The 22,882-nt window shown below is 36.6% G+C and overlaps 1 protein-coding gene across 4 annotated transcripts in view; it reads left to right on the plus strand.

Moving 5' to 3' along the window:
• The window catches only part of si:dkey-246g23.2 (solute carrier family 66 member 2), a 183,574-nt gene extending 161,301 nt beyond the window's left edge, over nucleotides 1-22,273 (plus strand). For all 4 annotated transcript variants that reach the window (XM_039763505.1, XM_039763508.1, XM_039763506.1 and 1 more), the window contains exon 5: nucleotides 21,821-22,273. In XM_039763505.1, coding sequence (XP_039619439.1) covers nucleotides 21,821-21,995 — 175 coding nt within the window. In that variant the 3' untranslated portion in view covers nucleotides 21,996-22,273. The remainder of the gene's footprint in view (nucleotides 1-21,820) is intronic.
• Nucleotides 22,274-22,882: the final 609 nt, after the last annotated feature.

Here is a 22,882-nt window from a genome sequence, read left to right on the forward strand (position 1 = left end):
TTGACTCTGACTGTCCTCACCATTCGTCGCTTCTGTCTATCCGGAATCTTTCTTGGTCTGCCACTTTGAGCCTTAACTTGAACTGAGCCTGTGGTCTTCCATTTCCTCAATATGTTCCTAACTGTGGAAACAGACAGCTTAAATCTCTGAGACAGCTTTCTGTATCCTTCCCCTAAACCATGATGGTGAACAATCTTTGTCTTCAGGTCATTTGAGAGTTGTTTTGTGACCCCCATGTTGCTACTCTTCAGAGAAAATTAAAGGAGGAGGGAAACTTACAATTGACCCCCTTAAATACTCTTTCTCATTATAGGATTCACCTGTGTATGTAGGTCAGAGGTCACTGAGCTTACCAAGCCAATTTGAGTTCCAATAATTAGTTCTAAAAGTTTTGGAATCAATAAAATGACAACGGTGCCCAAATTTATGCACCTGCCTGATTTTGTTTGAACAATTATTGCACACTTTCTGTAAATCCAATAAACTTCATTTCACTTCTCAAATATCACTGTGTGTGTCTCCTATATGATATATTTAACTGACATTTTTTATCGTAACAACCAACGATTTATACAGGAAAATAATGACTATTAACAAGGTTGCCCAAACTTTTGCATCCCACTGTATTAAAAATTCAGCTGTTAATCCAGAATTGGTCAAAAATAAAAAATCATCAATTTAGATGTATAATGGGGCATAAAACGAACAACATTTATTTTTATTGTTTCTAAGTCAAATTAGGCAGTAATGAAAGGTTTGACATGCTCCTTAATCAAAGCAGATACATTGTTGTGCTTGTTTAGAGTGCAAATTGAAAGAGCAAAATCTGGGAAATTTACACATTTATACAGCAGATGGCAGGGATGCCTCCCTCAATGTTAATCTTACTATTTTATAGCAAGATTCTGCTACTTAGTGGAACATTTTGTGGTGAATACTTAACATTCTATAATCCCTGGTTTGATTCAAGGTAGAATTTACATTGTTCTCCATTTATTCCCATTTGTTTCTTTCCCAGCATAGCACCAAAACACCACCATTGTCACAATTGATCACTGGTGTGATTCATGCTGAAAATGTGTTTGACCAAACGGTTCCACTTCTGACTCACATTTGTATAAAACTTTATTCCAGAAGTCTTGAGGATCTCCTACTGTAGTTTGTACTTTCACAAAGTAGAGTCCCTGTGTTTTTATTAGTGGGCAATGGTTTCTGGCTTGCAGGTTTGACATGGATCTCGATTTTTGTTGTGTAATGCTAGAACGTTGTGATTTTGGTTTATTTTTAGTTTTTTTTGTCATGGGTTTTATTTGATCTTTTTATTATGATTTTGTGGAGAATTTGTTATTTATTTTTTAATTCTCCATATCATGTTAGTGTTTATTAAGTATATTTTATATTTATGCAATGCCATCCAGTTTTTTATGTGATTCATTCTGTCCAGTCGATGTCATAGAAACCATTACGAGTGAGTATGATGCTGTTAATACCCAGAGTTATCCCTCAAGGCATAAAGAAAACCAACTTTGCATTTTCATTACAGTTTAGTTTATGCAGTATAACAAGTAAAAAGGTTAATTCAGATTTTTGACTTTAATGTTGGTCTCTCCTTTAACTTTTCAGTTACAACCTTTGTCCGTTTGACTACATTTAGGGTCCTGTACTCTGTTCATCTCCTTGTCTGTTTGCCTCAAGTACCTGTGTATACTCATAACATGGAGTCAATAACACAAATTTTTGCTGAGTTGGCCTACAGTTTCTCATATTTTCTTTTTGAATTTTTTTCTAGACAATTTGACAGGATGGCCACTACTGGAATGACTTTACAAAACTAGGCCCAAGTGCCTTGCAGCAACACTTCCCAGATTAATAGACATCAGCAATTTGTTTTATAGAGTGTTCCGCAGAGTTGTTCTGATGATGGTACTCTGACGTAGAAGGGTAATACAGTGGTGGGCTTTACTGCGTTTTTTTCTGGCCTCCTGGTCTGGTCGCTGTTGTGTGTAGTTGCCATATTCTCAAGTCTGAAATATTTAACTTGAGTTTTCCTCCACATCCTAAATGGCCTTGTATTAGTGTACCTTGCAATAAAGTGGTGCCACATCTAGAGTTGATTCCTGTCTTTTGTCCCATGTTACCCTGAACTGGATAAGCAGATTAGCAAATGGATGAATGAACGGATGTACATTTGAAAATATGTGGATCTGTGTGTGCCAAACTAATTTGTTAGGGCTATAGTCATTTAGTTCTGGCGTAAGCCTGGTCTAATTCCATATGTGAAAAGTCCAATAGTTGTTCCAGCTTGAAAACAATTGTTGTCTTGCCATAAAATGCAACTCACTTTTAAATTTATTTTGGTCCTCAAAATGACTTTATATTGAGAATCAATTTTATTTTTTAAAACTGTTTACTGAAGAAACAAGGCTGGTTAAGCTAACTGAAATATTTTTTATCTTGGTTAGCAAATATTTGTTTGACAACAAAAAATTATGTTAACTATACTGAATTCTTATTCTATATGCGTTTTGAAGGAATATAAAAGTCTCTTTTATAGCACCATCCACATGAATCTATCCTTCAGTTCAGTTTAACTTCTTTCTGTAACCTTTCATTATAAACATGCACAAGCTTGCATTGGATAAGTCCCTAGAGTAAGAACTTGTATTTTGACAATGACAGAAGGCCGTTATCTTTTTATGCCTTGTGGGATACAGCCTTAAGTGCTCTGTCAGCATTAATAGGCCTTGGGAGTTTTTGAGATCATCTGTCTTCTCATCTTCTTTAGATTTGTAGACTGTAAGAAAAAAATAACTTTTTGTTTGGATGGAAACAACCCGTGCTATTCACCTAAGAACATGATTACTTATCATTTTAATTGCTTTAAGTGGGTGTGTAATCCACAAAAAATGTTATTACTTAAAATGTATGCAGCTTTTCTGAATGAAGAGGGATGCTGTGTTGTAATATCTTAAAGTGCACTGCGAACATGTTTAAGTGAACAAAGAACTACTGTATATTTAGTCATGTTGAAATAGATATACTGTATTGTCATTCGGCCATCCACCCATCCATGTTATGTACAACTTAATTAATTTCAGGAGTGTGACAGACAGAACTAATTGAGGCAGCACTGAGGCAGGCATAAACCATGGATAAGGAGCCAACCTGTCACAGGACACACTTACACAGACCAGTCCAACTCAGAGTTTCCCGTTAACTAAACATACACGAGATGCAGGAGGGCAACTGGAGTAGCCAGAGGAAAACCTTTGCAGACATAAAGAAGCAAATGCCATACAGACTTTTCCTTGTTGAGGATTCAAAACCCAGAGCTCTAAGGTAGCAGCAGGACCAGATTAATGCACAGATTTACCTGGGCAAAAAGAGATTGGGGGGCATGGCTGCTTCGTTTGGTTTTTGTAATGTACTGTATTTCCTATACCCAATAATTTAAAAAATAGCAATTTCATTTAAAAGAACCAATAAAATAATCTGGAATGTGTAGTCTGATGCAGTGATTGTGAAAGCGGGGGCTACAAATGAAATTCTAGGAAGTGTCTAATGCAGCTCAGCTCTTCTGTAAAAGTGTATAAAGTAGTGGGATTTTATGCCATGCAGTGTTTAAATAGTAGCTAGTAGCTTTAACAGTTTTTTTTTCCCCCAGGTTGTTGCTAGAAGTGTTACAGTATGTTCATTATAGATGATTACTTTTTTTTTTCAAATTTACAATCATTCTTACAGTTTTTTTAAATATATTCGGTAATCAAGATGGAAAAGTGGCTCATGTTGAACCAAAAACACAACCAAAAAAAATCAAATGAAAGATATCATCTTTAAGTGACAAATATAATATACATTGAATTTTATTTTCTCAAAAAGGTGACCATAAACTTAAGACAAAGTGCAAGCACTTGACATATATGTGAAAAATTGCTAAATTCAAGCAGATTTTGTCACGTGTGGATTTACATTCTTGCTTATTGAAGGTGAGCTCTTATCCATTTTATGTTTTGAGCTCAGAATGAAAATTTAACAGACATTTAGAAACAAGGGATCCCACTATCAATTAAACTCTCTAGTCAGACATGAGCCCCTTTCAACCAGCTGCCATTGCAGTAAGTAAAATCCTGTACAATGGTATTTGTTCATCAACGTGAAATGGTGACGCAAGATGTTACAGGTCCATTGATTGAACGAGTCTTGCATTGTAAAAAATTTGCACTCAAGTTAGATTGCCATTATGAACTTCAGGTTACAAGTGCGGGGTGGGACTTTAAAAAAACTGCTGTCCTTATTAGAAAAGTTCAGATAAAATTCTAGAATTATTTACTTGTCCTCTATGGGGAGCTGTTATGTTCTTCTTCCTTTGAGTGTCTTGAAAATATGTGGCTACATGTAGTTTGCAATATGGAATGTGATTTGTTTTGTTAAGGTTTAGGCCTACAATTTCTTTGTTTTTGTTATGATTCTTTAATATTTAATAATTTTAAATAATTTATTTCATGTTATTGGTGTCGTTTGGGGTTTTGGAATATGGAGAATTTATAGTTATGGTTTATTTTGTGCTAAAGTCAAGCATTTGATGTGTTAAAATATTTTAACATCTTAACCAGTGATGGATTAAAAGCCAGAAGTCTGCATGACCTTCATCATCAAGTCCTTCAGTGAGAACCCTAAATACAAAGAGGCCTAATTCATTTATGTTAGGTAGAATTCCCAGATGGGACTGGGCGGTCTCGTGGCCTGGAACCCCTGCAGATTTTATTTTTTTCTCCAGCCGTCTGGAGTTTTTTTGTTTTTTCTGTCCTCCCTGGCCATCGGACCTTTACTTCAGTGCTGCATTTGATAGTTCAATACTCTTTTTCTATGTTAACTAATGTTGTCTTATTTTAATTTCTTATTTTGTCTTTTATTTTTCTTCATTATGTAAAGCACTTTCAGCTACTTTTTTGTATGAAAATGTGCTATATAAATAAATGTTGTTGTTGTTAACCACATCAATTTGTTTCTTGTGGGTGCTGCCATTTTGAATTGTGTTTGCGTATGGTTGCTCACTATATTACTGTACAAAACAGCTGGAGGTCACAACCTGTGATGTCACTGAATAGAGAGTATAAAGTGCAGGGGTCATGCACTTCCTGACTATCTGTAATTGGATAGAAATCCAAAAAGAAAGAGTGTCTGTAATGAATGTGTGCAACAGTGTTTGTTTAATGCTTTGGCAGATAGCAAAGATTCATGTTTTTTTTTTACTGGGCCAGCTGGATGCCTAGGTGTCCTTTCAAAATAACTCGAAATAATTTCTGTATCTTATGAAGAGTTAATTTGATTGAGTTCAAATTAAAGATACTCATACTGGCAAGGAGTATAATGCTTGAGCACATATTTAAACATACAGTATGTTCTCCTTTTATTCTCTATCTGTGCCCAATAAATGACTAATGTATAATGAGAATAACCAAGAAACATTATAAATTGAAGGACCAGAATAAAAAATGTCAGACTAGGGCAAGAGCTCAACCGTACATTTTTGGTGATAATATTGTCCTTTTAAAACTTGAACAACTGTACTTGAATGTTGTTTTGACTTGAGCTCATTCCCAATAATTACTTTTTATTCTTCTATTTCTTTTGAATAACTAGCTGTAACAGATCCAGGTGCCTCGTGATTTCTCTCCATATCCAAAATATTATCAAAAGAAACTTAAATATCAGAAATGGTGTAATAAAATACACAAGGTCGAAGGAGTCTATATTGATACAAAGTGGTAAAACAATAGAAGAGAAATAAAATCTGTTGCACTTCTGGGCCTGTCTTTAAAAGTATTTGAACACCTGCACACATTATTTCCAAAGTAGCCCACCGGTGTTCTCTCTTCTCATTACTCAACCTTTTTCTTATGCCAGTGAGCTCCTACCCCTAACTAACTGCCCCTCTGGCCTAAAGAGGCTTTAAATTCTATCTTGGCGTCACATACTCTCTAGACTCTAAATTACTTCCTGGATGGAAGCCAGCTCCTCATTGGATACAATAATGCTAATTAATCTGCTTTAAGGAGCTCCCAGTTTTCCAATTCCTCTCAACTCTCAGTAGCCCTAGAGAAATCTAAACAGCTAACTAGCTGCAGATTCATTTAAAAGGAGTAACATAGTCTCACTGGAGGTTAGGAAAAGGATGGATGTAGAGTATTGGCATTTCGGAGGTAATCCCATGGGGCATGACCTCATCCCTTGCAAGCAAGGCTTAATTTTAGTGCTTTGGTCATAAGCAGACCATATCATCAAGGAATAAGATTTAGCTCTGAAATAATTAGAGTTACCCTGCAATGGGCTGAAACACCCGCCAGGGATTATTCCTTCTTTGGATGCACCCACTGTTTTCTGGGATAGCCTCCAGCTTCCTCAGAGGAACACACTCCTGTCACACTATTCCTTAATTAGTGTTGGAAGAAGCACCTGCAAATTGGACTACTCAGCTTTAAAAGGCTCTTAACAAATTGATTTTAAACACATTAAAAACAAAAGAGAAATTTGATATGAGTTCATGCATTTGCCTTCCAATTGAGGCAGTGTTTAAAAATGAAGAGAAAAAACTAAACTTTTGATTTTATTTGTCAGGATATTTAGGATGTAACATTTATAACCTGAGAACCGTGTGTTTGAAGAAACAGTCTCGTGCAACCTCTAGATGGATGGATTGATTTCTTGGTCTCTTAAAATGGCTTCTTCTTAAGATCCCTATATTTTAAAGGAGTTCCTAAATAATTTTAATGCAGTGTTCCTCAACAACTATGTTGCGACCCACTTTTGGGCCAACAGTCATGCTCGATTTTCAGGTGGGAGACCGCCACCCCAACCACTCTGGTAAACGCTGTCGATTTGCCCCCCTTGGTGGGTTGCGAAGACACAGTATATGGGGAAAAAGTGGGTCACAACACCAAAAAGACTGATAAGCACTGCTTTAAGGTATCTTAACATAGGCTGAAAATTATTGAGAAAAAATAGAAAGTAGTTTCAATATTTTGAAAAAATACATTTCAGATGTTTTATTATGAATTTGGGATGCATTTAGTAGAATACATCTTAAATATATTTTACACAGGCAGAGAAACCTTAAAATTACTTTGATCTACTTTCAGGATATCTAAAATACAGTTTGAGATATCCAAAAATCTATTTTATGATAATCTAATAAAAGTTTTAAGATGTTGTAGCAGAATGGAGGAATGTGGCTGAATACAGTTACCTGCAGAGCAGAAATAGGCTTTAATTTTTGCAACTTGAAGCACATGCTTGAGCAGCTAATAAATGACATGATAACCTTGAGCCTTTTTTGCACCACTCAGAGGAAGAAAAGACATATATGGGGGTGTGAAAACTTATCGATCCATTTTTTCCCTTCTACATTCTCTAGTTACAAAAAGAACTGCAGCTTCCCTAGCTGCCTGAAACCCTCTAACCAGGGATCCATTCATTTGTAGATCTTCTGAGAAGTCCTTTTAAACATATTTAAACATACTGTGAAAGGATTTAGACAACACAGGAAGAGGTTTGGAGGCAGCCACCTGTAAACTTGAAGTATGGCTGCCAAAGATTAAGGTTTGGTTCATATTACACAGGTCTTAACATATCTCAATCCAAAAAATGAACCAACAGACAGGCAAACATGGTTATTTTACAATCAAGCAGGGGAAGTGACGTCCTTGGGGCTGGAACTGGAAGTGATGTCTTCTGGGTCGGAACTGAAATTGATGTCATTGGGTCCAGATTAAATTTTCTATGGTTGGTCTGCCGATGTAAAAAAAAAGGATCAATGCACTCTGCCATCCCCTGGTCTGGCATATAATTACATTCATTTGAGCCCTTTAGCTGCCTCCCTTGCGCACCTGTGTGACAATACCTTCAAATGTACTTGAGATATGTTAAATGGGCAGAAAGTTTATTATATGATTATAACAAATGATATTTAAATGTCTAAAGATTTCAGCTGCTGTTTCACAGAATGTAATTTAGCCCAATGTAAGGTAGTAGTGATAAATGTGACATTAAAACTTCATTTGGAAAAAATGGATTTGCTCTGATAAGGGAATGTTTAAAAAGATATCATATAGCATACCTGAAGCAATTAAGTTGCGACTCTTTTTGGTGTTTTTAATGCCAAAAACAAGAAATCGACAGCAGAAACACGAAACGCAGTTTATAGTATTCCATGCAGTTCTTGCCCCGCGGTATACATAGAACAAACGTCAAAAAGAATTGCAACACGTATACAGGAGCTTTAAAACGCTGTCAGGAGGAAGGACTCATGATCACTGATCTATATGCAAGCAAAATCAACAGGACATACATTTAACTGGGACAATGTACAAATAAGATATAAGGCCAGCACTAAAAGTGCCAGAGAGCTGGCTGAATCTTGGCTATCAGATGAAAACACCATTAACAGAGATTTGGACATAAATCCAGCATATGCAGACTTAAGAAGGACATATTCCTAATAAATAAAACTTTATGACCAATACTCCTCCCAATCCCCACCTAATTAAATATATATCATTTAAGTTATATACATATATACCGTGGAGGACTGCCGGGTTCGTGCTCCAGCCCTCACCCCCAGGCCGCCAGGAGGAGCTCTCCCGACAGCAGGATCGTGCCCCGAGTTCCAGCAGGGCCTTATGGACTATGTAGTATTTATACACAGCCCTGCTGGATACCTTGGGGGCCACTGGGAGTCGCTGTAGGGGGGCTCGTGGGCTCTTGTGTGCCCTATAACCCGGGAATACGTCACGGTCACATGACAGGAAGGAATGACGTGCTCCCGGGTTGAAGAAAAGGACTGTTTACCCTGACCTGGAAGGAATAAGGAACTGTGGACTGATTGGGCAGGAACACCTCCGGGTCAGGGTGTATAAAAGGACTATGGGCCAGTCCAGACACTGAGCTGAGCTGGGAGGTAGGAGGATGAAGTGTCTGGGCGAGGAGGAATAGTATTGTTTGGAAATTTGTTGTGTACTTTAGGAGTAGTGTGGAGGGTGCTTTGTGCACAGCGTTATTACTTAATAAAAAGTCTGGGACTTTTATCCAGTGTCTAGCGTGGCACCTGAGGGTTCAAGGGAGCACTAGCGCCCCCTACTGCCACAATACATACTCACACAAAAATATATATATATATACACAAACATATATAAAAAATCATAATTAAATATGCATAAAATCATTAAAAAACTATTAAAAAGTTCAAATTTTTTTCAAAGTATTTATTCTAAATAATTTGAAAAAAGAAAAAGTTCCTTCTTTAATTTTGACAACCGATGTTAATAACATTTCATGCTGATTATTTCTCATTTAGACCATCTGGTAACCTACTTAATTTATCAATCTATGACCTTTCTATAAACAGCCTTTGTCGTCTAGACCAGGGGTTCTCAACGTCAGTCCTGGGGACCCCCTGTCGCTGCAGGTTTTTGTTCCAACCAGCTTCTGTTTTTAATTGAACTCCTGGGCTAGTTAAGTGAACTGATATTTCCCAAGTTCTGTATTTAGGGAACAATATATTAATTAGAAAACCAAGTTTGCTAAAAAAAAATATTAAAATGTACCAAGCAGTTATATAGGAATAATGTATTTCTTTTCTTTTTAACAGTATTTTCATCTTGATTTTCATTCTACTCTTCAAGGTGTTCTAATTGTTTAATTAATGCATTATTTACTAATTAGTGGGTTTGACGCTAAAGTAGTTGCAGCCTTGATAATTCAGTGTTTTTTGCCAGCGTGTCTGATCTGCTCGTTTTAAATTGTCATTATTAAGATACAATGAAGGGGGAAAACTGCACAGAGAAAGGGCAAAGTATAATGAAATCAACAAAAGAAAGTTAAGCATTTAAATCTATAGCAAAAGCAGAAATATTTATAAATGTATTATAAATTTAAAAGTCATGCTGCTATGCTTTTCTGAATGTCGAATAAAAGAAAAAAAAAAAATACCAGCTAATTAAATGAGCTCAGTGTCACTGATTAGGAATGTGGTTGGAACAAAAACCTGCAGCCACAGGGGGTCCCCAGGAGTTTGAGAACCACGGGTCTAGACCAATGAATATTAGATTGTATATTTGTTATATCCATAGAATGTTGTAACGTTACATAATGCTTATACAGAATATGTTCCATCTGCAGTTTCTCTTGTTTACAACATTTCACTTCAGAGAAGAGCATTATAAAAAAAGACAATGATGGTGTATATGAACAATTCATAGAAGAACTGTTTTTCTCAAAATGGCCTTTGCACTCCTATAAATTGTATAACCACTGTTAACAGATTTAGTTTACTTCTTAGCCGAAGCTGTTTCATTTTTTTTTTTAAGTCTAGCAATTAAGATGCAAGTTATGAGACCAACTCCAGGAAGAGATACAAAATGCACAAGGGAGATAAAGAAAGGATTTCTAAAATTTGCAATTAAAAGGTTATACCGAAAACTGAGGCAAAGAGAAATAAAATGTTAGCTGTTAGAACTCTGATTGACTGCATAAAAGTTCAAATAAATGTGTCATGTGGCATATGGATAGCATTTGGAGAATTTTTGACATACAAATTATGTTACTTTCATCCACAAATTTATTATCCGCTTGGTCATCCAGGAGTTGAAGTTCTCTGCTGCTTTCTGTTGATAAAGATAAGTGTGAGTTCACAATTCGATTGTTACATGTTATTCTGCACCAAAGCACTTTTTTGTGCATTATTACCCCTGATCTACCATACCAGATGACAGTTTGCCTCTTGCTTCAGTATTAAACATCTCAGTGGTTCAGTTAATTTTAGTTGCATGTTTACTATTTTCTTCCTTGTCTGTTGTTCACAGGGAAGGCATATTTTCCATTTCATTGATGAATCCATTAATTCCCATCATAAAAAAATCATTTTATCAAATCCTTGTTTGGTGAACCAGAACATTCTGTCTTTCATTTGAAAAACACTCAAGCGAAAAAATGAAATGCTTTATGGAGGCAAAACCACATTAAACCCAACAGTGCGGAAATTCCCTAGCAGCTTTATAGTGTTAAGTTTAAGTTACTGTACTCAAAGCCTTCAACTCATATACAATACAGGAGGCCATTAATTTATATACTCTCCATCATAATCTTTTCCCCCTGAAAATTTTTACTGGTAACAAGCATTTTTTAAAAAAAGAAGTAAATTGCTTGAGCATCATATGAAACCCTCAGGTACCTACAGTGACACTTGTAGTTGAACGTATTCATTTAGAATGTGACAAATTTATTTTTTTAGTTAAAATGATAAATGTTATGCATAGGGCACCATGATTACCCATTTCAACGTCTATCGCTAATGGTTTTAACTCACCTATTTGCATTCTCTACTGAGAAACTAAAAATATATTGAATGGTTTCAAATAACTTTTATATGAAAAAGTTGTGTTTTCCACACTAGAAACGAGCTTAATTTCACTGTCAGGTTAACATTTTGATTTGTTAATGGCACATTAATGCTGGATATGTCATCAGCTGCCTAGGACTAAGTGTGGAATTAATCAGATGTAGAAGCTGTCATCTACACTGTGTATTTTCCTGTTTGATGCCTACCAGATGTTTCTAACAGAATCATCCTTTCTAGCTGGCTTTGACGTAAAGATATGTGGATTAGGATGCATTTTCCTTTAAAGCTTTTAAACACTTTAATTAGTTACTGTGTATGTGTAGCTCTTGAATGGTCACTCACCTCTGTGTCACTCTGTCTAGGTCGTTGTATCACACCATTGTTAGCAAATAAACACATGAATAGAGGTCAGCAGACGTCCTTCTGCTTTATTTTCTACATTTTTAAAGACTGCACAAGTCTTCATAGGTCTGTTTAGGTGAACTAAGATATCTACAAAATGAATGGCATTTTGGGTCCCTGTAATTTTTGTAGTAGCGAATGGATTGACATGATATTACAAGCACAGTGCACTGCAGCTTGTTACATTCAGTAAGTCTCCCTCACTCAACTATATACAGTATATTATCACTCCCTTTGTTTTCAGACGACACTGTCTAAAATAAAGTAGCTCCTAGTAAGTGAAAAACAAAAAAAAAAAGGCAAAATAGACTAAAACAGAACAAATAAGCATGACCACAAAACAAAACCTAAGAAACAAAAAAGTAAACTCATTTGTAAAATGGACAAGGACAAATGGATAATCTGCTTCAAAAATGTTAGGCAATTAATATTGTATTAATGTGAATTCTGGTAGGGCTACACCAGAATGTTATGTGTGCAGACTTTTTTTGCATGAAGTTTAAATTACCGAACTTACGATATCTGTCCCTCGTTTGCTCTTGCCTAGCTAAATATTTAAATTCACTTGTCTTTCAACCACGCATAGAAATCAGCCAAACAATATGATGGTGTTGTTTGGTCTGTAATGATTTACATCAGACCATTGTGATACCCTTAACAGTACTTCTGCCACCTGTAGTATGTCATCTTAATGTTTTCATGGCAGACAGAGAAGTTATTTTTCCTTTTTCATTTTGCATATACTTTTGTTGATGTTAATTGGAAACAAATAACAATTCATACAGGCAAGTAAAACTTAACAAACCAAAATTCAGCCTCTACCCAAAAGAAAGAGAGGAGAGCCGACAACCAGAGCAAATCTTTAAAATCAGCAAGGAGGAAAGAGTATCCTTTTCCCCCCCGATATAGATGATTATTCTAAAATGTTATTGATTTGATCCTGCCATATTTAAAAAAAAAAAGTTTTGAACAGATCCTCTAAGTGGGAATTTGACTTTTGTCTAATTTCAAATAATATAAAACATTATTTACCCACTGACTTAAAAGAGGTGGGGTGGGATTCTTCTAATTTTTTTACATTTAGATGAATTGAGAGGAACCCTGCCACCACTGTAGAATCAGTTGGGGTCACAGACCCCTCCATTTCATGTCCTCACACTGAGACACTGGCCACAAACCCAGGACCTCTGAATCAGAAGCAAATACTTCTATTCATCTTCACTAAAGAGAATTATTCTTGCTTAGCTGAGCAAGCAGGTCTCTTCACTCCTACTGTAGCGGTGAGCGTATTGTATTATATACCGAGGGCTCTCTCTCAGTCTCACTGCCCTTACTAAGTGGTCTTCTGCACAAGTACCAATATACAACATATAATGTGTTATAATGATGTGATGCAATCTTCTTCAGTGATGTAATGTAGTTTGACACTCTTAAGAAATCTTGATCAAACTATGCCATAGTGAGTCTGTTCATCATCTAAATAACACAAATACTTCCAATATTTCATTGCATTCTGTGTCATTATATTTTACCAAAGATTTGCTGTGATGGAGGCAAGTGCATATTGCATGTTAGTCAAAATTTCTTGTACTCTGTACACGTGACAATACATGTAAACTAATTGATTACACAAATTTTTTTGTTTTTTCTGGCCTCCCTGGCCATCAGACCTTATCTTATTCTTTGTTACTTAGTATTGCCTAACCTTATTTTTTATATTCTTCTTTTTTTCTTTCTTCATCTTGTAAAGCACTTTGAACAACATCATTTTTATGAAAACGTAATATATAAATAAATGTTGTTGTTGTTGTATAAACCCAACATTGTTCAAGGGACTTTACACCTTATATATATATATATATATATATATATAGCATATAAGAGCTGCTCCTTTTTTCACTCCTTATAAAGCGCCATTATGAGCAGTACCTCATATTTCTTCATGATCTGGTCATTTAAGCAGTAGGCACACTGCCATGTTTCCATTAGCCACTGCTGATCTCTCTGTGTGTGACCATGCATCAGAGAGGAGTGCAATAAGGAAGCACAAAGACAAAATGCAGGCATGACAAAGTTCTCTTTTGTAGCCCCGAGGCCTGTCCCATTACAGGACCTGCATTAATAGTTAATGCATTTTGACAAAATGAACCCAGAGATGCCAGCACTGCTTTGTCATTCTGTGAGTGAAAAATACATTTGGATATTCAAAGTCAAGCTTTCAAGAAAACCATATAAAATGATTGATGTTACAATGTTTAAAATTAAAATGATAAATAATACTCCTATCAATTATTTAAAATTGTAAGGCCACCTTCTCTTCAACATGATGAATTCCATCTCATTTTAATCAGCAACTTACCTCTTCCAGTTTTAAATTAAAAGTGACATGTCGGATATTCCAAGATCCTTCTGACCAAATTGTGTTGGACGTTTAGGCAAGGAGACCTCATTAGACACTGTGTATGTGGACCCCTGTCTGTTTGTGTAGAGTTTTTAACCCCCTTATTTGCTTTCCTTCAGCCTAATTTGTTAATATGGTCTTTTAAGGTGTCACTTTCAAGCTCATCACTTAAAAGTGATTGTTAAGCTTTTTAAACCTTTTAACAAGCATGGATGTCAGTTGTCAGTTGTTTTCCTCTCAGGTGTTTGATTATTGATACAGTGTAATGAACCCTCTTGCCGGCAGTGTGCAGTTCTGCGGCACATCAATGGATGCCCCTGTAATGATTTCTGTATCGATCTGCGCATCCATCCAGTCTTTCATTGTGATGGAGCAGCTTACTTTAGTAATCTACATCTTTAAATAGAGTCATTTTTTTACAACAGACACACAGAAGCAGCATGTAAGGAATGTAAAATGATCAAACTTCCATTGTCTGGTGAGAAAATCAGGGCAGATTTGTTTTTGTTTTTTAAACCAGAAAACACAAGTAAAGCTCAAAAAGAGACACACGACCGCATGCCAGTTACCATTTGGAAGCTGTCAACTTGCTGATTTCATGAAGCAAATAAATAGAAACAGGGGTATCCAAGACATACCACAGGTGTCAAACTCCAGTCCTGGAAGGCCGCAGTGGCTGCAGGTTTTCATTCTAACCATCTTCTTATTTAGTGACCAGTTTTTGCTGCTAATTAACTTCTTTTGCCTTAACTTTAATTAACTTGACTCAGGCCCCTTAGCCAAACAATAATGAGACACAAAACAAGCCACCACATGACCAGTTCATCTGTGCCCATCACACAATATCTGAAAATAAAGTAAGGTTGATCTCTCAGCTCACCAAATCATTTTGATGGTGTTCTTTTAAAAAACAGTTTTAGAATTGTCTGCTATGGCAGAATGAGAGCAGCAACAAGCCATGGAATTAAATAATGAATTTAATTAACAGCAAGAATCAGCTTCTCATTAACAAAATGATTGGAGTGAAACTGGTTGGAGTTTGAAGCCCCAATTTAGCAGGTCATCTGTTGGCTTGTTTGATATCTCATTTCTGTGTGGCTGTCATTTAATGAAGAAAAGAATTAATTCAGAGGACTGAATCCTTAAAACAGGGCTTTTAAAATAAAGGGAAGAATAATTTAATTAGCAGTGAAAACTGGTCACTGATTAGGAAAAGGGTTAGAATGAAAACCTGCAATCACTGCAGCCCTCCAGGCCCAGAGTTCGACACCCCTGGTAGTCCTTTAGAGTTGAATTTGCTTGTGATTGGAAAGTAAAATTGAAGAGTGCCCATCATTATCTTTATGGAGTATGCATGTTCTCCCTGGGACTCTATTGTTTTTTCTTTGGGGATTGTGGTTTTCTAGTGGTTTTTAACTCAATTAAATCAGCCTTATATGAGTGATTAGCATCTATGCGATAGATAGGCAGTAAGGCAATAATTGCATGCAGCTCCTAATTATTCTTGTATATACAGTATTATAACTCATTTTGTAAATCGCCTTGGATAAAGGCATCAGCTAAATACATAATAACAACAATTGGATTGTTTGAATGGAAGTCAAATACTGAAGTTGATTATACATGAATAAACTGTGACTTGTCATTAAAAAACAACTTGGTGCTCAGAATCAGAATCAATCTATTAGGTGACATAGGTGACCTCTCAGGGTCCCAGCACCTGAGGGGCACAATTTATAAAAGTTAAGGGGTGCATACTCCAGACACCAAGGGGGAGGATCCTCAGTCATTGAACTCAGATGATGCTGAGTGAATGTTGTTATCCGCTGGGTACTGTTTATGACGTTAAGCACCCTCCGTACACCAAGGGGCATGTGCTCCTTGAAGTCTGCAGTATATGTGCTACTGAAGGGACACATGCCCCAGATAACCCCATGACACACACACACACACACACAGAGGTCAAATAATACAGACTACCCACTATGGAAAACAAGGGACACCTGATTTAGTGTTTAAGTGCAAAAGAGCATAGTTGCAATCCGCAGTACCTAAGAGATCAGTCACATAACAGCCCAACATCATGAAACGCCCACAACGTCAGTCATGAAGCACTCATCACATGCCCAGTTGCACTATGGTTAAGATTAGGGTTGTGTGAGGGTTATCTGACTCAAAGGGTGTTTAATGGCTGACATAGTGAGCATTACCTGACCTATGTCATACGTATTGCAGGCTGAAGTCTGACCCATCTCTCCAAATGGGCATCAACTGGCATACAGATTGCATTCACAGGCAGACTGACACATGCAGACATAGTAGCAATTGGCAAGCCCACCCCCCAATCTAGGCACGTTTGCCTCTCAAAAGTGAACTATTAAAATAGCTGTTTAGATATGTATATACATTGTTAATGCATGTGTTTTACATAATAAAACCAAACTGAATAAAAATTAGTATTTGGTGAAAAAGGTCAAATGTTCAACAAATATGACCTGCAACAATGATGTTCACATTCACAGCATCGGCTCGTTTTTTCTATGATGTGTTCACAATTCAGGTTGCCCAGAATATTTGCAAAACTGTCATTGCGGTAGCACAGCTTGTTGTTTGAATTTCCCATTTTGGATTTCATTGTGGAAAAAGCGTAAGAATTTAATTTGGTGGGCACTTAAAAAAAAAGAAAGAACAGGCTCCCCTGCATGTTAAAATGTGATTAGCTTCAAGTTTTGTCCCTTGTGAAACATGTGTCTCCTGTGTTCAAACCATCATATGCCAAGCTTAATCACAACCCGCAAAGAAATTCCGATTTATGGAGCACTTTGAGAGGGATTGAATATGACGTGCTGCTACATTCAACATACAGTACAGCTAATCTTTTATTACACAGTTTTGTGTTTTCTCTTTATTTGGGGCATGCAGTAGTAGGCTGAATTATTGTTTATTTATGCTGTACATTGAGTGCTACGTGTTGGTTTTCATGTATTCGGCTGTGTAGTGTCAATTGTGCAGTGCAAGATGAATCAGTGAAATAAATAAATTAATTCATCTACTTTAGGCACTGATTGCTTAGTTGATGAATTAATATACCCATAAAATAAGTAAATTAATTAACTAGTTTGTGAATTCTTTGCTTAGGTGAAAATTAATAAATTAATTACCAATCTAAAATTATTATATATCAGCCTTTTAAAATGTAAAAAACTGTAATGTGTAAAGACGATGATGTTAGCTAACTACATTGAATGAGAAAAAGTAGGTAAAACCTAAACTGTATTAATGTAACTGTTGTGAAAGAATCACAAACATAAAGGTAAGGGTTTGGGGTAGCCACCCTGTATACTTGGAAATATGTGTGCAAAAAAGAGTTATACAGTATCTTTCAGACAAAGGCCAAGACAGAACTGAAGACAATGAGAGTATATGGTCAGGACCGGAAGTGAGTTCAGGAGAGCTTGGACCGGAAGTGAGGTCATCAGGCAGAATTTCCTTCTGTAGGTCTTCATTGAAGGAAAGAGAGAAAGTGTTAGGTGACAGCACCAAGGCCTGGCAGATAATTGTTTAAGTCAGCAAACTGTTTCCCACTGTATAAACATAACTGCAGTACTGTTCACTATTATGGGGCTTTCATCAAGTTTATTAGCACAATGAGCCAAACAGCAAATTACGGTGCGGTTTTAGTTAATGTATCAAGCACTTGCGACATTGTTTAAAGCACTGAACTATGCAAAGAAGCTTATTGGTTGCCAAATGTTTCTTTGGACTGACAGTCTGCACTGGAAATTAAATTAAATCGAACTGCTTATACATTTTAAATGTGACTTTGCATAAAAAGAGCTAACGTGAGTGCAGGAGAATCCTGTGCATTAATAATGTGTAATCAACAGAGGGTAACAGTCTGTCTTTTCAAATGGACATTAGAATGGGAAATTCACAAAACAATTATTATATTCATTTGAATTGTTTCACTTGTTGAGCATTTTGTCAGGTTGGTAGAGGAAGTACTAATCCCATTGGAATTCATTTGACTGTCACATAGTAGTTGATGGTATGACTGTGGGGGCCTGGGTGGCCAGCGTGACCTTATTATAAATTTTAATGGAATATATAATAATTTATTTACACAATTCCTTCTCTGTCTCTTTTTCTTACATTAATGAAAACAAATCTCCAGAATATTTAATAGTCTTTAATAATAATAATAATAATGATAATAATAATTTACATTTATATCGAGCTTTGCTTACTACTCAAAGTGCTCAAATTAGTACTTCCTCTATTATTTTTATTTACTGTTTTTCTCTATTTACATTTTTCTTTTACATTACAGTGCCAGTTTGTCCGTTGTTTCAATAATATAGCAATTTGCTTAGGATTCTCAACAACAGTGCTAATTCTAATGTCTGCTAAAATGAGAAACGCAACATGTTTTATTACTAAATGCATTATAAAATGTATTCCAACAGATAAAAGTTAAGCCAATTACAACAAACTCACCTTAGTCCTAAACTTCTAATTTTTTCTTTATCTCTAGCTCTGTTGTGTTGATCTTCTTTACTCAACTGACTGCTTTATGAAGAACACTAGACATTAAGCCCGTTACAATAACGGGCGCTAGAACAGTAGTGCATAAGCATTACTAGGAACAGTCTATATTAAATGGCAAGGGACCTCATATGTGGCTGTAATTGTGTGCCTTTAATTTTCTCTCTCAGTAATACTGGTTTGTATTTCCGTAAAATGCCTGTAATTTTGTCTGACAGTAATACAGTGGAACCTCGGCTCACGACCATAATTCATTCCAAAACTCTGGTTGTAACCCGATTTGGTTGTGAACCAAAGTAATTTCCACCACAGGATTGTATGTAAATACAATTAATCCATTCCAGACCGTATGAACTGTATTCAAATATATATATATTTTTTTAAGTTTTTAAGCACAAATAGTTAATTATACAAATTGAATGCACAGCGTAATAGTAAACTAAATGTAAAACATTGAATAACACTAAGAAAACCTTTAACAACAGAGAAAACTAACACTGCAAGAGTTCACGCTATAGCCTTACGACCCGCTTGCTAACAACATTTTTTTTTAATGAGTTTTAAGCACAGGGAAATAAATGAACATTTGAAAAATCCGTAATTTAATAAACAACCAAGAAAAGTAACATTGCAACAATGCACGCGCGCGTCTGTGTCTGTGTGTGTGTCTCACTCGCGGGCCTGCATGTGTGTGTGTGTGTGTCTGTCTTTCGTGTGTGTGTGTCTCTCTTAAGCGCGTGTGTCTGCATGTGTGCGTGTCTCGCATGCGCCTGCGTGTGTGTCTGTCTGTCTCGCGCGCACGTGCCTGTGTGTGTCTGTCTCTCTGCACACACAGGGAATGCACAGGAAGAGACTGAACACGTGCCGAGTGGCCCCATGCATGCACACTTCACCCGAAGCCACACACACACACGGACATCCGGACGCACACAGGGGTTTTATTAAAGAGGATGACTGTGAGTGACATCAGTAGGCCCACTGAGAGTGACTGAGAGTGAGAATGCACGCTGCAGTTAGATCCTTTTTAGTTAGCTACTAGACAGATACACGTTATTTCAACGAGTAATATTTTCCTTTTGTTTGCGGTAATGCGATCTTTACTCTCATTTTTTTGAGACTTTCAAATTTTCCTACTTCCATTGTCTCTCTAACCTGCTCTGCATGTGTATCATGGGACTTGCTTCCAAAGGTTATAAGTATGACGTGACTTGTCTGTCTTGCAGGACGTGAAAGTGTCTCTCTTTCTCTTTTCAAAAGATCTCTCTTCCAAAGATCACGTCCCTTCCAAGGAAAAAAGTCTCATATCATCACAAGATTTTTTTTTTATAATAGAGTTAAAAAATAATTGACAAAGTGTCATAGCTAATTGATAACAGGACTGTTGGTACTTTTCATTTTCCCACTTATGGTTTGCACAATGTTCAAAACCTAACAAGTCTTCTCTTGTATGCATGTCTTACACTGTGTGCAGAATTATTAGGCAAGTTGTATTTTTAAGGATTAATTTTAATATGGAACAAACACAGTGCTATCAGTCAATCCAAAATGTTAATAAACCTGAAACCTGAATGTTTCACAACGGAAATGTGAGTGTGAACATCATCAGGGGAATACATATGTGCGCACAATTATTAGGCAACTATTAGTGTGCAGATTTATTATGCAACTAAAGGAAAATGAAAATTTTCCCATCTCACTTGTTTATTTTCATCTGTTATAGTGAGAATAATAAACAAACACCTCAAAATTTACAAATAAACATCTCTGACATTTCAAAAAAAATCAATCAATCAATGACCAATATAGCCACCCTTCTTTCCAATAACAGTCATAAGCCTTTCCATTCATGGAGTCTGTCAGTTTCTTGATCTGTTGACAATCAGCTTTTTGTGGAGCAGTGACTACAGCCTCCCAGACACTCTTCAGAGAGGTGTATTGTTTTTCTCCCCCGTAAATCTAGCGTTTAAGAAGTGCCCACAAGTTCTTGATAGGGTTTAGGTCAGATGAGGAAGGGGGGCCATGTCATTATTCCTTCATCTTTAAGGCCTTTACTGGCTGGCCACGCAGTGGAGAACTTCGATGCAAGTGATGGAGCATTGGCCTGCATAAAAATCATGGTCTTTTTCCTGTATCACTGTTTGAAGAAAGTGTCTTCGAAAAACTGGCAGTAGGTTTGGGAGTTGATTTTGAGTTCATCTTCAATGCAAAAGGTCCAACTAGCTCATCTTTAAAAATACCAGCTCATACCAGTACCCCACCTCCACGTTGGAGTGGAGCTCTGTGCCCATTACTGATCCACAGGTCCATCCATCTGGTCCATCAAGAGTCACTCTCATCTCATCGGTCCATAAAACCTTTGAAAAAAATCTGTCTTCAGATATTTCTTGGCCCAGTTTTGACGTTTCAACTTATGTTTCTTGTTCAGTGGTGGTTGGGTTTCAGCCCTCCTTACCTTGGCCATGTCTTTGAGCACTGAACACCTTGTACTTCTGGGCACTCCAGGTAGGTTGCAGCTCTGGAATATGAAAGTACTGGAGGATAATGGGTTCCTGGTAGCTTCACGTTTGATTCTTCTCAAATCTTTGGCAGCTAATTTGCGTCTTTTGTTCTCAACACGTTTCTTGCGACGCTGTTGACTATTTGCAACAAAATGTTTGATGGTTCTGTGATCACACATCAATATCTTAGCAATTCCAAAAGTGCTGCATCCCTCTGAAAGACTTTTTACAATTTTTGACTTTTCAGAGTCAGTTAAATCTAGCTGCCTAATAATTCTGCACACCTTGATATAGGGTGTTGATCTCCTTAGGCCACACCCTCCCTCATTACACAAATACACATCACCTGAGCGTGCTTAAATCCATAAGCATTCAAGTTAATACAGCTTGGAGTTGGAATATACGCATTAAAAATGATGATATGGTCAAAATACTCACTTGCCTAATAATTGTGCACACAGTGTATATGCTGATAAAACTTTTTCTAGGTGTGGTTCTGCATGGTTATTTTTCTGACATGGCTTAAAAGACATATGAACAGCAAAATTGTCAATCCGGGTTTTTATTTTTGTTTTTCAGCATTAAGATGGTGTTGCTGTGGATGTCAGGAGACATTTATAAAACGGCCTATTTTATTATCAAGGAGACACCAGCCCAGTTCTGGCTATGTGGCATCATGCAGATTTGTATTGACATCGCTATTCTGTTCCAGGTATTTTTCTATGGACAAGGTGCTCATGTAAAGTATGGATGATATCAAGATTTAAATCCAATACGCCTACTGGCAGGTCAGCTTGCAGAAAACTCAAGTCACCAATATTGTGCCAGTAAGTGGACCTGATAGGACTGCAAATCATTGATACCAATTTCAAACTTCTGATGATACAAGTTAAAGTCGTAAATGTTAACTCAAAAGTAAAGCTGGAAGGAAAGGCCTTCTTTGTTACATTGTCACCCTTTCTGTTTTCTGTTTTTTTATTATTAACAACATTATTTATTCAAATGTACAGGGTGGTCCAGTTCTAATTATGCAGATCCAGATCATCTGGATGACTTAGATTTATGTGGGGACAATTCCAGTTCGGCACGAAGACAATTCTTCATGTCGTCAGTTCGCACACTTCTCGATGGTCCGGGATTTTTCGGGTGATTTTCTATGTAATAAACTTAATAAGTTATAGCATAATGAAATTGCATAATTAGATCTGGACCACCCTATATGCATATTATGGGTTATGGTCACTGAAAGCAAATATTTGTTACTATAAACATAATCAGTAGTTATTTTTATAGAACTGTTCCAGTTTCCTTAGCAGGTAACCCAACTGTCCATTTGAAGAATTTGCTTAATTAGTGTTATATTGTTACAGACAGCCAGAGCAGCCGTAGGCACAAGCCTGTCCATCACAGAGCAGCTACCAGAAGTCAAAGTAAAAATTGAAAATTCAAAATATCGCTCTTGCACACATTATATATTATCACTCTTAGAGTGGAGCAGCAATTTTTCCAATCCTGAATAAACTTCACAGTGAGAAAAAGTGAAAACTAGTGCAAACAGTATAAGGATTAACTCCCTGTCAATGAGTAGGTATGACATACATCATCAACAGTGCAGCTTGACATCTTTGGCCATTTTGATTT

This window comes from Polypterus senegalus, chromosome 9 (assembly GCF_016835505.1).
Source record: "Polypterus senegalus isolate Bchr_013 chromosome 9, ASM1683550v1, whole genome shotgun sequence".
Lineage (NCBI taxonomy): Eukaryota > Metazoa > Chordata > Cladistia > Polypteriformes > Polypteridae > Polypterus > Polypterus senegalus.